This window comes from Clytia hemisphaerica, unplaced genomic scaffold (assembly GCF_902728285.1).
Source record: "Clytia hemisphaerica strain Z4C2 unplaced genomic scaffold, Clytia hemisphaerica genome assembly, whole genome shotgun sequence".
Classification (NCBI taxonomy): Eukaryota; Metazoa; Cnidaria; class Hydrozoa; order Leptothecata; family Clytiidae; genus Clytia; species Clytia hemisphaerica.
Genome location: NW_027103840.1, coordinates 79,841 through 96,143, shown reverse-complemented (window position 1 = coordinate 96,143; position 16,303 = coordinate 79,841). Strand labels below are relative to the sequence as shown.

The following is a 16,303-nucleotide window of genomic DNA, read 5'->3' as shown; positions in this document are numbered from 1 at the left end:
AAAAGGGTCTATTTCTTACGTTTTTTTTCCTTTCAGATTTGTCTGAAACATCAGTGCTTAGGCCATAATGATGTTTTGCTTGTCCTAATAATTTGTATACCCCCTCTCAAAAAAGTGTCTATTTGAAAGATTTTATTCCCAAAAATTCACACACTAACGCCATTGAATAGGAATAGAAAGTGTGTGCGTCCGAATCGTTCCCTCGCAAACCTGCTACATCACCCTCCCTGGGAGCATGGGGAGGGTTGTCCATACATTTTCTACTATGACTGTGTTGTAGCCTTGAATAGCCTACCTCGATTTTTAAACAGCAATATGTGCCACCAAAAAATTGCATTTAAAATCAGAAGCTTACAGCGCAGCCCTTACAGTTTACTTTGATTTCATATTTTGTTTTGCTGAATTCCACCTGAAAATGAAGCTGAGATGTTGATACAATGTGCAAAACAAATTAGAATGGTTGCAAGTCAAAACTGTAAAAATAGATCAGATTTTTACTGTCAAACTTGCTATTCAGCTCATCCTCTAGCGAAAAAAGTTTCTTTATAGGCTGCTCGCAGTTTGAGCACTCTTGTGATTCCACAATGCAATCCACAAAATGTGTAACTGTACATCCTGTGCCCAAGTTCAGGAGTTGCCATAAAGCCATTATGGCAATAACCGGGAGGTCACATTGCTATACATTGTATATAGGAAGTATATCTATAGAGGTCTGTGATTCAATCCCCAATTACACCCTTACAGTGTATCCAGCTAAAAAGAGACCCTTGTAGTGCTCTCTATCAAAAGTACACCCTTACAGTGCATTTCGAGGATCTCGAAAAGCCTACCCTTAAGGGCGGCACATGCCTTGGGTCGGACCATAAGTGCCTCCTCCCGGGCTAAGGAGCCCCGTGAGGGGCATTAACATCCCCGACGACCGACGGGGATGGGATGTACCACTAGAGTTTGAAACGTGATCCCTTTCAGATATGAATGCTAGGTAAATTTGGAAGCCTGTCAGAAAGAAAATTGGAAATTTTTCCCTTCCTTTCCCTGAAAAATGGCAAAACTGACTAAAAACCGATCCTGTCAAATCCACATCTTAAGAGTTTGTAAAATTTTGACCCTGTCAAATATCTTCATAGCCTAAAAAAGGAACCCTGACCAGCGGCAAGCCCCCGTACACAATTTTGCCTTAGTGCCCGGGCGGGGAGCACTTTTTGGCTAGTTTCTTCTTTAAAAGAACAAGGATGATGTGAAATTGATCATATTTATTTACTCGAGTTAAAACACTTCAAATGGTAAAATAAATACTTTTAAATATCTTAATTTAATTATCAATTTCACAATAGAAATTGAGAGTTTCTGATTGAATCTGACAAAATTCTATTTACACTGCTGATCAAATTTTAAAAGCTACTTTGCAACATTTTCATTTGTTTGAATCTTTCAAAATTTACTATAAAATCGGTATAAATATTTTGCATAGAAAAATCAATTTTTCTTTTAAACCTTTCTTCCTACCAATTCAGCCATCATGATTTTGAAACTTTTGATCGTCACATTTTGTTTTGTTTACACAATCCATTGCCATGGTTACATGGAAAATCCACCTTCTAGAAACAGTATGTGGAGATATGGATTCCCTAATCCTAAAAACTATGGAGATAATGAGCTGTTCTGTGGAGGTATGGTGCTAATTACTAACGTTCATAAATTATTTTTTTTGCCAAATTGTTTTTTAATTTGAGGTTACACAATTGTTTGATTACAGAGTCAATTCTTCTAGTTCGATCTTCAAAAGACCGGGATTTCTTCAGGGAGATTCGAATTTGTTTATGCTTTCAAGCTCAGGATCATCATTTTTGTCGAATTATATATAGGAGGTTCGAATCATCTGATCATCTGCACTAATAACAGCATTTATTTTTTACTTTTTAGGGGCATTTGTTATGAAGAAAAATGGCGGAAAGTGTGGAGTTTGCGGTGACCCATATCATGCTAAAGTTCAACCACATGCGTAAGTCAATAACAAGTTTTTTGTCACATTGTAATTCCTACTTCGATTGTTTTTAATCTACTAATACTATTAAAAGGGTATTTCCTCCTCATTTTCATACCCATTGCCCACGTATGATTCTCTTCTTCTCTTTTATACGATATTTGGTCTTCTATCTAGCTTGTTTTCGTTTCATGTACGCTATGTTTCACTTAAATCCTCCCACAGATATTATTCTCGAATCCTGTTTACGTAGATTTCATTCTAACAAAGTAAACCTTTTAACTTACCGAATCTACCCAGCGGCAGTTTTTGACATGGTTTTTGACACGCAAGTTTCTGCGTAGCTAGCCGGGGATTCTATAAGGCCGGAACACCGGATTCTTCCAGTCATTTATACAAACTAAATCCCGTAGCAATAAACGTATTATCTTATAACTAGGTCACAGTGTGGATGTAAACCACACTGAAACGACCGCCTTCCACCACGCATCACGCTCGCGAAAGAGCGCGCGCACGTTATCAACGCCTACATGTCATCTCCAGTACATTTTAGATTATTCATTGAAAACAGATTAGAATATAGTCATTTTTCATGTCTCGATTATTCAATTCCGAATAAAAGACATTCGGGGAAAAAAAAGAGAAACACCTGGGTAATCTAGTTAAAAACCGAAAGTAAATAGTAGACAAAGTAATGAGCCAAGGCAAAACGAGATTAGCGTACCACTATGAAAGAAACCGCCTCCGGCGGTCGATAATAATAATAATAATGCTATACAAGTTCGCAGGCCACCATGCGAGCACATGGGCCTCTATGAACCGCTCTTTGTTCGGTTTACAATTTTCTTAAGGTAGAGTTTTTTCCTAGGGCTCCCGCAAATTTTTTTTCCGTGAACGGACGGAAGTATCTTCGACGGTCAGAAGTATCATCTTTTGACGGTCGGAAGTATCATTTTTAATTTTTCCTATCCGTTATTCCGTGGTTTAGGGGGTATTGGGTCATTACCAATCAATTAGGTAGGGTCAGGGTTGCTAGTAACGGCTTGTCACTGTGCCGGGTGCATACTGGGCGCCTTGGGCCCCGCAGGGTTGCTAGTAACGGCTCGAATTTCAGTCAGTTTAAAAAAGGGGTACTTTTACCCATATTATAATAACATTACCCCCGTCTTTTGCCAGTTCGGTATGATTTGTTATGAATTGCGTGTATTTGCTGTGCGGCGATGGCTCAACGGATAGAGCGCTGGCTTTCGAAGCTGAAGGTCTTTCTTTGGTGGTGGTTCGAATCCCACTCGGTGCGAAAATTAGACAGGTCGAAATTGATGGACAAATGATTGACAGGTATGAAAACTCAGTCAGAAATGAGAAACTAAGTCTCAGAAAGTAGAAAAACAGATAAGGTGAAAGATAGGAAAGGGAAATTGGGCCGTCAAAAGATGATACTTCTGACCGTCGAAGATACTTCTGACCGTCGAAGATACTTCCGTCCGTTCACGGAAAAAAAATTTGCAGGGCTCCCCCTGACTTTGAATTTGAAGTTTGCGTCCTTTATTGAAGTATTCATTTCTTGGGCTTTGATACACCACTCTTTGGTTGTCTTCCTTTCACTTTTCGCAAGATCTTCTGTCACGCGGAAGGGTAATCTTAAGGGTAATCCTCCTTTGGTGATTGCCTTTAACACTGTATTTTTGTCTTCTTCGTTTGCAAATCGGACTTTTATTGGTCGATAGTGTTTCTCATCTTCTCTTTCCTTCGAAAATTTTCCGATTCTTTGAGTTTCTTCGATTTTTATATTCCTTAAGCGTAGCATCATAGGTAAAGACTTTTTCATGAATATATTCTTTGTCGTAGATTTTGGTTGACTCCTCTGAATCTTCAGTGGATTCGTCAACACCGAGTTAATCGAGTTAATCCGAGTTTTAAGTTTTGAAATTTTGAAATTTGGCTTAATCAATAATTTCAACGCTCTTTGTTGAAAATGAATTAACTTTTTGCCAAGTTTACGTAACGATTTACAATAATTTATTTCAAAGTTCCGAGTTATAACTCGGATTGCGTTTTGAAATTTGGGTTTAATTATTAAATTTTTGAGCGAAAAATAACATTTCAGCCAATTCTAAAGTGCTCAGAAAGCCAAACAAACAAATCAATCTTTGGAAAACATCTTAAGTACAATCCTTTGTTCAGAACAACTCAGAAACACACGGAAACTAGGGGGTGTTCTTGTACCACCCCATAACTTTTGATCTAATTGATGGTCTTTTTGGATGAAATTTGGCATTCATATAAGATAACTTTTGACAAAAAAATCTTTTTTGATGAAGTCACTCATCATGCCCAAAGTAAGCAAAAACCGAAAATTTCCTTTGTTCTTGTGAATAGCCATTGTATTATAACAAAGACTTAAGAAAAAAATTCCCCGAGTTTAAAATGCTTATTTTATCCTAAATATTCAATAAATTACGGTTTAAATGATATATTTGACATGAAAATAAATTTGTATTGAAAAGGTGTCATTTTTTGTGTCACCTTACTGTCAGAAATAAGTGGACTTGCGTTTTTCGTTTTTAACAGATTGCTCTATAAACTTTCAGTGTGAAGATTAACAAATTTTACACCATTTTCTTGCATGAAAAATTCTCATTGCAATGATATTAATTTGTTTCGATAAAACTTGGTTGAGCTTCGGGAAAGCAGATTAATTTCTTACCTTCCTGCGAGCATGCTTCCTGCTTTAGAGGTTTTGTCTAATGATGCGGTCGTGATACGGTTATATCATTTGAATTGCTAGGAAATTCTGAGCAAGAAAATATAGCTTTATTTTGGTCTGAACGAGGTGTTCTCAAAATATAAGCCTCTAAAGTTCACGCATAATCAGACTCAACCTACCTACCTAGGTCGGGCGCCAGCCCGGACCCCATGAATTCTTCTTTTACAGCCTTCTCTATCCATCATTGCTGTTCAAATCTCGTTTTCATTCTCACACCCAGTGTCTCTTAACAATGTGTCAATGAATGTCGTCTTGCGCTTTCCTCTTTTCGATCTACCTCGTGTTGGGTTCCAAAGCACAAGTTTTGAGGCTTCTTCTTCATTATGGAGAACACAATGACCTGTGAGACGCATTCATCTTTCTCTTATTTTTGATGAGAGCTTGGGTAATGTGCCATATAAAATGACATTTGAAACATGATCTCGCCTAGAAATGTTTAATGCTGAGCGAAGTAATCTCGTGTAAGTTCCAGCGATCATTTTCTCTGTGGATTTTGTAAGAGTCCACGTCTCACAACCGTTAAGAAGTACACTCTCTACTGTAGAACAAAATCAAGTAAAACAGGTCCAGATTTGGAGGTTCTTGGATCACTCGTTGACCAAATTTTTTTTTTTGTACTTTTTGGCTTAAAATCTTGCTGGAAAGACTCACTTTTTTTTTGCTTGACCATGAGGCCCAATCCAATTCCTACGAGTTAAACCAAAAATGACGATTTCTAACTCAAACTGGGCATTACAGGAGGGCTTCGCCCTCCTACATAGCCCATATCTGATATATACGGCATTGGTACTTAAAGGGTTAAGGGCAAATGACCTGGTACATGACGAGACGTATTTCCATCATTTTCAAGAAGCCTTTTCCCTCTTTATACTCTGAGTACATTGAGCTAAAAACTACCACCGTGCTGCCTCACCGGCCTCACCCTAGTACCCTGAGTATCAGAGGTTGAGTTTTCAACGAAAATATCAACCTTTGAAGACCAATAATAGAAATTTTATTGCGTATGTGTCAATCTAATCACTGTAGAAGGAATCAAAGATGAAGAGCAAATAACATATAAATGTCTAGCAGACTGTATCTATGATCTTGGATTAAGTTCAAAGTTGATATTAGTTCCATTTATACTGAGATGGAAAAATCGTCTGAGACAAGTAGTTTGTAAAATGTGATTTGTGGAGGAGATCCTATTTATTGAAACATGAATGGAAACATTTGGGAATCATTTAAAAGATATCTTTTGAAATAAACTCATCTCAATTACACTTTTTTCTGGGAAATTCGTCAACAGTAAACTGCATACTGATACAGTGACACCCGAGTATCAGAGGTTGAGAATATTTCAACCTCTGAACACCAATAATAGAAATTATATCGCGCATGTGTCAATCTAATCACTGTAGAAAAAATCAAAGATGACGAGCAAATATTACCATATTAATGTCTAGCAGACTGTATCAGTATACAGTTTACTATTTACGAACTCCCCAGAAACCTCCAAGTGTAATTGAAATTATAGCCCTGTAATACAACTGTCAATCATTTTTGAGAAAACTGATTGGATAATTGATGTCACGTGGCCGGTTAATATTTCCCCATAGTGACCAGTTGGAAATTGACATCTTTAGAATGTTAATTTTTACGATGTAGAACAATAGAATACACTTGTTAATTACTTTTATTACTTTATTTTGCATGGCTATAAATGGATTATTAACCTCAGTAAGCCTGTCTCTCTGGAAAATATTGACCTCGGGCACACGTGCCCTCGGTCAATATTTCCTCAGAGAGACTGGCTTTTCGGTTAATAATCCATAATGAGAAATCTTTTACATGATCTCCAAACCCGGGGGGGGGGGGCACTGGGTTTGCGGACTGACGGTATGTGCGGTCCAAAAATTGGCTTTTAAAATTGCACCCTTACAGTGCAGCAAAAATCAGTGAAAATCATACCCTTAGAGTGCATTTTCCCCCAAATTTTCGATCCCTTTCGTGCAAAAAATGGTCAAAATTCTAGCATTTTTGGTCAAAATATCTAGATTTTTCAAGAATTTTCTGAAATTTCTACCCTTACAGTGCATCTCTAGTTTTTCCGACCCTTACAGTGCATTTTAAACATATTGGAAAAGGTACCCTTAGGACCCGCACATACCCGTCGGTCCTTTTGCCCAGCTGCCCCCCCCGGGTCTCCAAATGTATAACAGTAATTACTAAACTTTTAATTATTGAAATGTCACTTTAATTGAATCGAAATAATAGACAGACTTTATGTTATGATTCTCTATAACTGATTCTTTTTAAAAAGCATTGATGATAATTTTGAGTTGTATTTTCAACGATGGGAATAAGAAATATCAAATCTGAACTTCATCCAAGATCTTGGATGGTCGCCATGGTTACTTTTCTCTGCGTTGATTGCGCGCTGAATAGAATCTGGATTGGTTGGCACAGCGTCGATGTACAATTTCGACCTGTGGTTTTCACGGTATCACCCTAGTATTAAACGTTGAAAGTTAGCATCTAAAATCTAGATTTTATTAAACCAACCTAATTCAACGGATTCATAGTTCATTTGCTAAATTTCTTTTTTATATTCGTCCCCAAAGTCCATCCTGAGATAATTGTCTCCTTTGGATTTTCCATCCCAAATACAACTTTGACAAACCACTAAAGGTCCACCAAAACATCGAAGCATGAGTTTTTGAATCATTTCAAATAATCCTTGGTCTAAGTAATTTTATTTAAGATGAATTTTTATCCGACGTTTCAGAGATGGTGGGAAATATGCCAACGGTATCATCACCAGAACATACAAACAAGGACAAGTCATCGATGTTAAGATTTATTTAACTATGTCGCATCTTGGTTATTTTGAATTCCGTATCGGGGAATTCGACAATAAAAAGACCTCGGGAAATGCGATCGGAAAATTAAATGGTCACCTCATGGATTTGGTGAGTAGTCATGGAGATTGATAACTGGCAACTGTTGCTTTCAGTGAGATCCCCTCACCTTTCCCCATTGGACAAATTTACCAGTAAAGGGAAAATATCCTGAAACTCTGAGCACCACTCGGAAAATAGCTTAAATTTTGAGATGTACATTCGACTTTTGAGCTTTAAGGTGGGAGTCACATGAACCTTTGAGATTTGGTGAAAAAAATATCGATTTCGGGATTTTGCGCGTTTCGTGACCCTATACCCTTTCTGAACACACCCTGAAAATGTTAAGGCCATAGCATTTATATTTCCTGAGATATAACGTTTTTTCTAGACCCTGATCTAAAGTATTTTCCTTAGCAACGAAAAATCATACCCGTTGCTAGGGCCTGATTTCTTTATAGCTGATCTAAACATAGGATCATGACATACCAAACGAAAGATCTTTTTACGCCCTTTTCGGGCGTCTAAGTCAATACCGCCTTTTTTTCGCGGGATTTCCTAATATCAAAGATGGTAGCCAAAGAAGTGATATTTTTAAAAACATACAAATTTTGGAGCCAGCCAGTGTTTTTGACTATGAAAACTGCTTTAATTGGGAAATGTTGGATTGACTGATGACATTTTTTACTCTTTAATGTCATTCTTCTCAACTAAGAAAGCTTGAGTTAGGTGAAACCAAAGACTTGATTCTCAAACTCAACGTTTCCGATATGAACTTATAGTTTGACGACATACAACACCTACCGAAAAACTTTGAAGGACAAAGAGATGAAAGGCATATTCAATGATGTATCTATTTAAATGTCCAAGTGTTTAGGGAATTGAAAGCCTGGAGGCTGGTTTAACAATTGTGTGATGAATTATTAAAGGTCTGCGACACTCCCTTCGCGCCCTCTGGCTGGATTATTTACATTCACGAGAAATCGTGCACGGCTAGATGTCCAAGTGGATTCTTGTATCGCAACAGATCAACTTTAAATTAACTTATGACTGACAGAATCAGTGAGGAAAATATACTAGGATGATCTATTACATTGAAAATATGGTATTTGTTGTGAAAACACACTTAAAATGACTTAAATCAATGTTGACGTGGAGTTTGGCGCAAAATTTTAAGGATTGGCGCACATCACGTGAAAGTGATAAGTTGGAATTTCTGGACTATTTTGATATTTGAAAGCCTTTTCTAAAGTATATAAAGTAGAACTTTATTCCATTTTTGTCAAACAGAGAAAGAATTTTGTAAAACGGTCGATTTATTACAGAGAAATAGAGAGATATATCTACTTCTGACTTTACGGACCGTTTTCTCAAAATAGGTTTCAGGGGGTTTTCGCACACCTTGGCAACGTTTTCTCAGGATTGGAAAGAGCTATGATCATGAAATTTTCAGGAGTTGCTCCATTTATGGTTTGCTATGGAATGAATGGATTAGATTTTTGAAAAAATCTAGAAAAATCAATTTTCGACTTTAAAACTCAAATTTTCCATTTTTTAGGTTCCAGACCCCCTGGAATAAAATTTTGAAAAAATTATCCATTCATTCCACAGCTTATCCAAATACTAGCAACTTCCAAAAAAAATTTTTGGAATAGCTTTTATAGATTTTTCTGAAACGCTGCCAAAGTATTTTGATAGTGTATTACCCCCTGGCTGATATTACCCCCGTCTTGGCTATTTTTAGAATTTTTTTTAAATTTTTCACATTGTCTATTGTTATATTACATTTCTGGAAAGTTTCATTTAGAAATCTTTTCTGCTTCAAAAATTATGATGAAAAATGTAAAATTTCAATTTTCTCCATTCTTCATGTGACTCCCACCTTAAGGGGATTTTTTTTCATTTGGGTACTCTCACTTCGGAGAAAGGATGTACTTTCTACTTCTGAGACAGGGGTGTGCTTTCTATTTCTGAGACAGGGGTGTGCTTTCTATTTCTTAGACAGGGGTGTGCTTTCTATTTCTGAGACAGGGGTGTGCTTTCTATCTCTTAAACAGGGGTATGCTTTCTATTTCTGAGACAGGGTGTGCTTTCTACTTCTGAGACAGGGGTATGCTTTCTACTTCTGAGACAGGTGTGTGCTTTCTATTTCTGAGACAGGGGTGTGCTTTCTACTTCTGAGAAAGAGGTGTGCTTTCTATTCACAGGTTGGTGGTGGAACTCGGTTTACTGTACCGAGATATGGCAAGCAGAAATTCGATATCAAATTGAAATTGCCTGCAGGTTTGAAATGTAAAAGATGTGTTTTACAATGGTGGTACAAAGGTGCAAATAATTGGGATTGTGATAAAAATGGGTGTGGCATGGGGCATGGCACTCAAGAACATTTTGTAAACTGCGCTGATGTTTCAATTGTGTGAACAACTTTCATTTGTATCAAAACTTAAACTTTACTGAAGAAAATAATTTTCTGATTGTTTAAAGCATATATTTTCATTTAATAAAGTGTCCCTTCCATATAAACTGGAATCCATAATATTAGAAACTAATATATTTTCATTTGTGGTTCGTAGACAACAATCTGAATTTTTTAAAGGATTTAAAATACTAAAAAAACCTATCAAATTCACAATGTGCCGATCTCATGAAAGATAAAGTCGAAAAGGTCCTTCAGGCTTCCTGTTTTTCCAAATATTATCACGAAACTGTTTCAGGGAAATTCTTTTTTTTTCTGTTCACGATTTTGAGGGGCGGGGATACTTAGCAATTAGCAAAGCGGGTTTTAAGGGTGGGAGCTTTTCGTTGTTGGTTTTAGGATTCAGGAAATAACTACAGGATTAATTATGTCTCTTAATTCAACCTACACTTTTAATGGGTGACTGAATTTTCATATAGTTTTTGCTTATCAAGTCAATCTCACTAGATTATTGATGTTACAAATGGCGTCAAAACAATGCCCTGTTTCACACGCCTAGAAGAACCCGAACTACGTATTTCATAGTTTAAGGCGTTGAATTTTGATAATATCATGATGGCGTTGCAGAGATTCGTTCAAAAGTTAAATGACGTAGTGTCCCCGTCTTCCCTTCTACCGTACCTCGTACTAGGAATGTATCAGGCTCTTTAGTACCCATAGAAAACGTCATAAAGCCTGGAATACACGGGACAAAGTTACCCCTGACTCTCTGATAAAATCTTTTCATTTGATTCTATCATAGGTAAAAGATTAACATCCAAAGATTTATAGGGGAAAAAGGAAGAGAGATCATTTGCTTCTCATCCCAAAACTAAAGCTGAAGACAGAATCACCTGCATTTTAGTTCATTGTTATTTAAGATCTTAAACCTGATTGGTTCATGCAAAAAGTTAGAGGTAATATGTAAGGGTGAAATTTAAACCCTGTTATCAGTTTTATGAAGACACGTCTCATCAAAGACATAGAAAAAAGAGAGAAATTTCATTTTCAAGCATGTTGCATCAAAGGTTACAAAAATATGATATTGTGGGAAGGGAGAGATCTCAAACTATGGGCAGCTCACAATTCTTGGGCGATGATAATAGCTGGGACAACGATGACCTAACACGGCCAAGATCGAGAACTCAATATGGAGAGGAAAGCCATATCCAATACAATTATTTCACAAATTCAACATCAAATCTCAGCATTTACGACAAACCAAGATACATTAAACCGCTCCAAGTTCTTGACCTTTCACAACAACGCATTTTGAGTCACGAAGAGCTTAAAAGTACTGGAAATAAACTCAATAGAACAAGAAAAACGTCAGCTGTCGAAAAAATTAAACGCAAAGTTAGCAGTGCTAACAACAGTAAAACTTGTTTGAACGTTATCAATGATAATTGTCCTTGGCTCGGACATCCTTTGAATGATTCCCACGTTGCTTTGGAATTCCCGGACAATTGTACTTCAAATGTAGAACATTTTCTAAAAACCAGATTTTGCAGACGAACGGCTGTTTCGATGGAAAGCTTACCGAATATCAAACAAATTGCTTCAACGACGAACTTTGACTTTTTAACTTGCTTTAAGATTGCCAACGCCTCCTGATTCTATATTGATACTTTTTTCCAATTTAGATTTTTCAAATGTAATATAAGCATTAACACTCTCTAACTTTTAAAATTTTGTTTTGATTTTGTATGTTTTGGAAGAAATTTTACACAATAAAAACCCTTTGACAACTTATTTGCTGTAGTCCTTTTACTCTTTCACTGGCCTGGGAAATGGCTTTCTACAGACTTTGGTAAAAATCAACGAAATTTATTTAAAACGCTGGGTGCATTCTTAGATGTGATTTAACCGAAGCTCTATCTAGTGTTTTATAGAAGGTATCTGTGATCGGGAGAGTTAGATCTATGCTTTTTGTCAGACGTTTGTGACATAAAGGCTGTTTGAATAGAATGTTTGTGAGCACTATTGACATCTTTGTGTTCCCCTTTTTCTAAAGAATCTGGTGTCTGATGCAACACCAGATTCCTGCAACAGTGCAGGTTCATTCAAATAAGATTTGTTATGAAAGTTCGTTCCTGGATTTGTAGAACGTGTTTAACCAGAGTGGACAGAATACACTTTGGGGTTAGCGCTGGGCAATAATCCAACTTCTGATAATATACTCCAAATTAAATCATTGTGTGTCAATAACATTCGAAGAAAATTAACTTATGAACGTTGAAACAACGTTTCTAAGGAAGGACGAGGATTTTATGCTTGCTATAGATCATCCTCGAATCATCCTTAAGCTTGTTTTGCTCGTTAAAAAAAACCGAGAGTTAAATCAGAACAAAGGCGTTTCCCCTTTCGTGTTCATTCGTTTTTAGAGATGAAACTCAAGAAGCAAGGGGCTTATTTTTTACCGTAAAGTAGAGTAAAAGAAAACCATATGTGATCATCATTTTTCGCAGATGAAGAGGGCTAAAGATAAGATATCTGTTATTTTTGTTCAAGGCAGATGATGATCAAATCTCTAATTATATTCCAATCGAAAAAGATTTGAGATATAAGAAGGAACAGGATTTATGAGGGAAATGAAAGAAAAATATTCAAGGTCTTTTCCGATTCTTAAAAAAGTGATGATAATAGTTTATTATAGTTTCTTTCATTGAAAGCTTGTGAAAATGATCATAAAAAACACAGGAATTCCATACAATAGAACCTCAAAAGCAAGATGGCCCGATGGCGTCCTCTAATTAGAAGTTGCACTGTAGTTTCGATAGTTATGTTGCCTTGCAAGTGTAAACGCCGTTTTGCTCGGAATAAGGGGCAACATAGGTAATTATCAACGACACATATATGTTAAAACCAAGTAATATGTTTTCTTTGACGGATATTCAAAGTAGAAAATCGCTATAAATAAACGAAATAAGAAACAAAAAATCAACCATCATATCAATATCTCACAATCATGGAAATCTAGTACCCAGAGCTACCTGTACCACTATTTGATCTTTTGATTTTAATCTGATGAACGTGATACTTTCGTGAGCGCTGTCAGAATCATAAAAAAGCAAGCTAAGGGAATACAGCGAAAAAAAAACATGTCAATCTGATATCCCCCAGACAAAATCAAATTGTTTTGAGCGTGATGAATTTTTTTTAGGTTTATTTTGCAATTAATTTTGGGATGGGTACTTTGGAAAGGGGTATGGGGATGTGCCGCTGATCAGGTAGACGATGTTATCGTCCGTTACAGTGATAGTAAGGGCGGGAAAAAATGGCGGTATGGCGTTATATTATGGCGGTATAGGGAAAAAAATCGGCGGGAGAGTTTCGAAGCAGACTGGCAACTCTACCGACTGTAAACTCTTTTCGGCAAAAAAACTCGTTTGCGAATTTTCTTCGGATTTGGGATTTTTTCTTTGATAGTGATTCGTCTTAGACTATAAAATAGTCTACTGATCAGGCCCGGGGGGGGGGCACTCGATCTGAAAACGACCATACGTTCGGCCCAAAATTTGGCTTCTAAAATTGGACCCTTACAGTGCAGTGAATTTCCATGAAAAATCATACCCTTACAGTGCACTTTTTAAAAATTTCTCGCCCATAAGGGCGAAAATTTTTGCAATTTTCCAAGAAAATGTGGAATTTTTCCTCCAAAATTGACCAATTTTGATTTACCTTGAGTGCCCCCCCCCCCGGGTGATCAGGGTACCTTATTTTTTCAAAACGTTTAGCGGAGGACTTTCGTCCGCAATGTATACCACCCGTATAATGTATTGCAGCCCGGAAGTCTCGGAATGATTTTCGTTGGTCCCGACTGGCCTAAACAGACCAAAGTCCAGAAAATCTTTCTATAAAGAAAGACAGGGGAAAGACACTATCATGACACTATGACTGATGACACAGGCTGGAGGTAACTGACAGCAAACTGGAAGAATCATATAGGATGGAATGTGGTATATCTTGCATTTTTTTATTTTTATCTGTATTCTTTAAAGTAAAAGTCTCTATGCACTACCTATGTATTATCATCTGGGGTAAATACGGGACACCCCTAAAAACCGTGTTATTATTATAAATTTGGATTCAGATGGAGAGGATTTTGGAGATAGTCATTCTAGCTGCTAGAAAAATGTCTAGTTAGATTATTCTAACATATACCCAGACGATCTCAATCGAACAGAATCGACGATCGAACCAGTCAAACCAAATCAAACGCAATCGACCGATTGAAATTCGATTGTCGAACGCAATCGAATCTCAATCGAACGTCAATATTCTGGGTAATATTTGATTGGTTCGATTGTTGTTCAACTGGTTCGATCGTTGATTCCGTTCGATTGAGATCGTCTGGCTTTATTCTTGCATGCAGCTTCCCAACATCCAGGCTCTCAAACATCACAAGCTGACAAGCCGAATGAAATTACTTTCGATTTCCCGTAGAAATTATGCGATGAACAATCCGGGGGTCAATGAATCGACGATTAAACGTCAATTCCGTTCGATTGAGATTACTCTGGATATACTTTTGATGTTTCAACAAAAGTTTCACATGTTATCATAAAAATCAATTTTCGTAGGTAGTTTTAGAAGGAACTTTTCAAGCTTTAGTGTCAGGAAGAGCTGTAATCACTTTAATTATATCAGCCTAGACTAATGTTAATTTTTCTTTCAGAAAAAAGACTATAATTTGTTTACCTTTATTCCTGCAGCTTCCCAACATCCAAGCTCTCAAACATCACAAGCCGAATGAAATTACTTTCGATTTCCCGTAGAAATTATGCGATGAAAAATTTCCGAACAAGTTATCTTAGCTTATAACGAAATATTACTTTTCAATATATTTGCTAAATATAATGTTTGATTACAAGAATACTTTACACTGTATTTAAAGTTTGAAAAAGTCGATTCTACTATTCTACTTAGCTCTTTGTTTTCATGTCTAACCCCCGTCTCAAAAGAAGTCCCAGAATCCCGAGATTTTTGCAGTCGGGCGTTCAAAACAAAGGCGTTTTTATTTTTCTGCCCACTTACGAATTTTTCTTTATAATAGGCATTTAAGAGCCAGTTTTTTTAAGAGCGGGGCAGGTCCAATAGTTTGAAACTTAGATTTTTTTCATTTTTGGATATGTTGTTAAGTACAATGAACTGAGTAAAATCCCAAAATATTTTGGTCTGAAAATCCATAATGGCGGATTCATGCCAATTTCAAGTTTTTGACATTTTTGGGCATTGCACTTAAAAAGTTTTTTGATATAGAACCATGCTTTCTCAGATCAAAATGAGGAATTGATTTTGGGTGATTCTGAAACTATGGCCAGTAAACTATACAATTTTCCATAAAAATCAAAATTTTCAAAATGGTAGCTGGGGTTATGACGTCACAAAAACACTACAAATTTGATTTTAGGGGTATTTTAAAGCCATCTGACCTGTCCCAGGGGAGTTTCTTACTGCTCCAAATAATATTTTCTGGTAGTTTAGTCCCTGGTCTATCCATTTGAAGTGATTGCAATAAAAAACTCCGGCTCTACTGGCCCCTAGAGGCCCGAAAAGCCAATAAGGTCTCAAAAAAGTACCAACTTTAGCCCAATTTTCCTAGAAATCCCAACATTGTCTGACCTCCAACTCTTCTGTTCCTGAAAGACAACCGCCTGGTCTCTTAGGATCAAAAGAGAAACCTATGTGACCTCCTACCATTAATTTTTTATCTTGATTTAAAAATTTTCTTAACATCGCTTGAAAAATGACTAAAATTTGGGATATTTTGGCCCATTGGCAAACTTCAAAGGGGTCTAGGTCACTGAATTTGTTATAATATAAGGGCTATGATGAATCTTTTATATAAAAACAATGAAACTAGGTGAAAAAAGTTGTCAAATGTGCTTTTTTGGGCCAAAAAGGCTTTTTTTTCAATTTTTTGACTAGATCTGAGGTCATTCTATTGCAGCCAGGTAATTGGCAGTTAGAAAGTAAATTTTATCTGAAAATCATGATTCCTCATCACATTCCAGAAAGGTTTCTAGGAAAATCAAATATGGTACTCTTCGAAAGCTTAAAGAGGCTGAATTTTCACTCAAAGGCGGCTTCAAACTCCCCTGACCCCCTTAATTTTGTAAAATTGACTTAAAAGTACATTTTTGGCTGAAATTTTTGCCCAAAATGAGTACCCATTGCTACTTGATTCTTGATTTTGTGAAAGCATCCTATAGATA

At 36.7% G+C, this 16,303-nt stretch overlaps 1 protein-coding gene across 1 annotated transcript; it reads left to right on the top strand.

The window, feature by feature from the left end:
- Positions 1-1,483: 1,483 nt before the first annotated feature.
- LOC136807471 (uncharacterized) lies at positions 1,484-10,113 on the top strand. Its single transcript, XM_067064050.1, has 4 exons — positions 1,484-1,670; positions 1,924-2,002; positions 7,519-7,702; positions 9,838-10,113. The coding sequence occupies exons 1-4, from the start codon at positions 1,520-1,522 to the stop codon at positions 10,048-10,050; spliced, it is 627 nt and encodes a 208-aa protein (XP_066920151.1). The 5' UTR covers positions 1,484-1,519; the 3' UTR covers positions 10,051-10,113.
- The last annotated feature ends 6,190 nt before the right edge of the window (positions 10,114-16,303 follow it).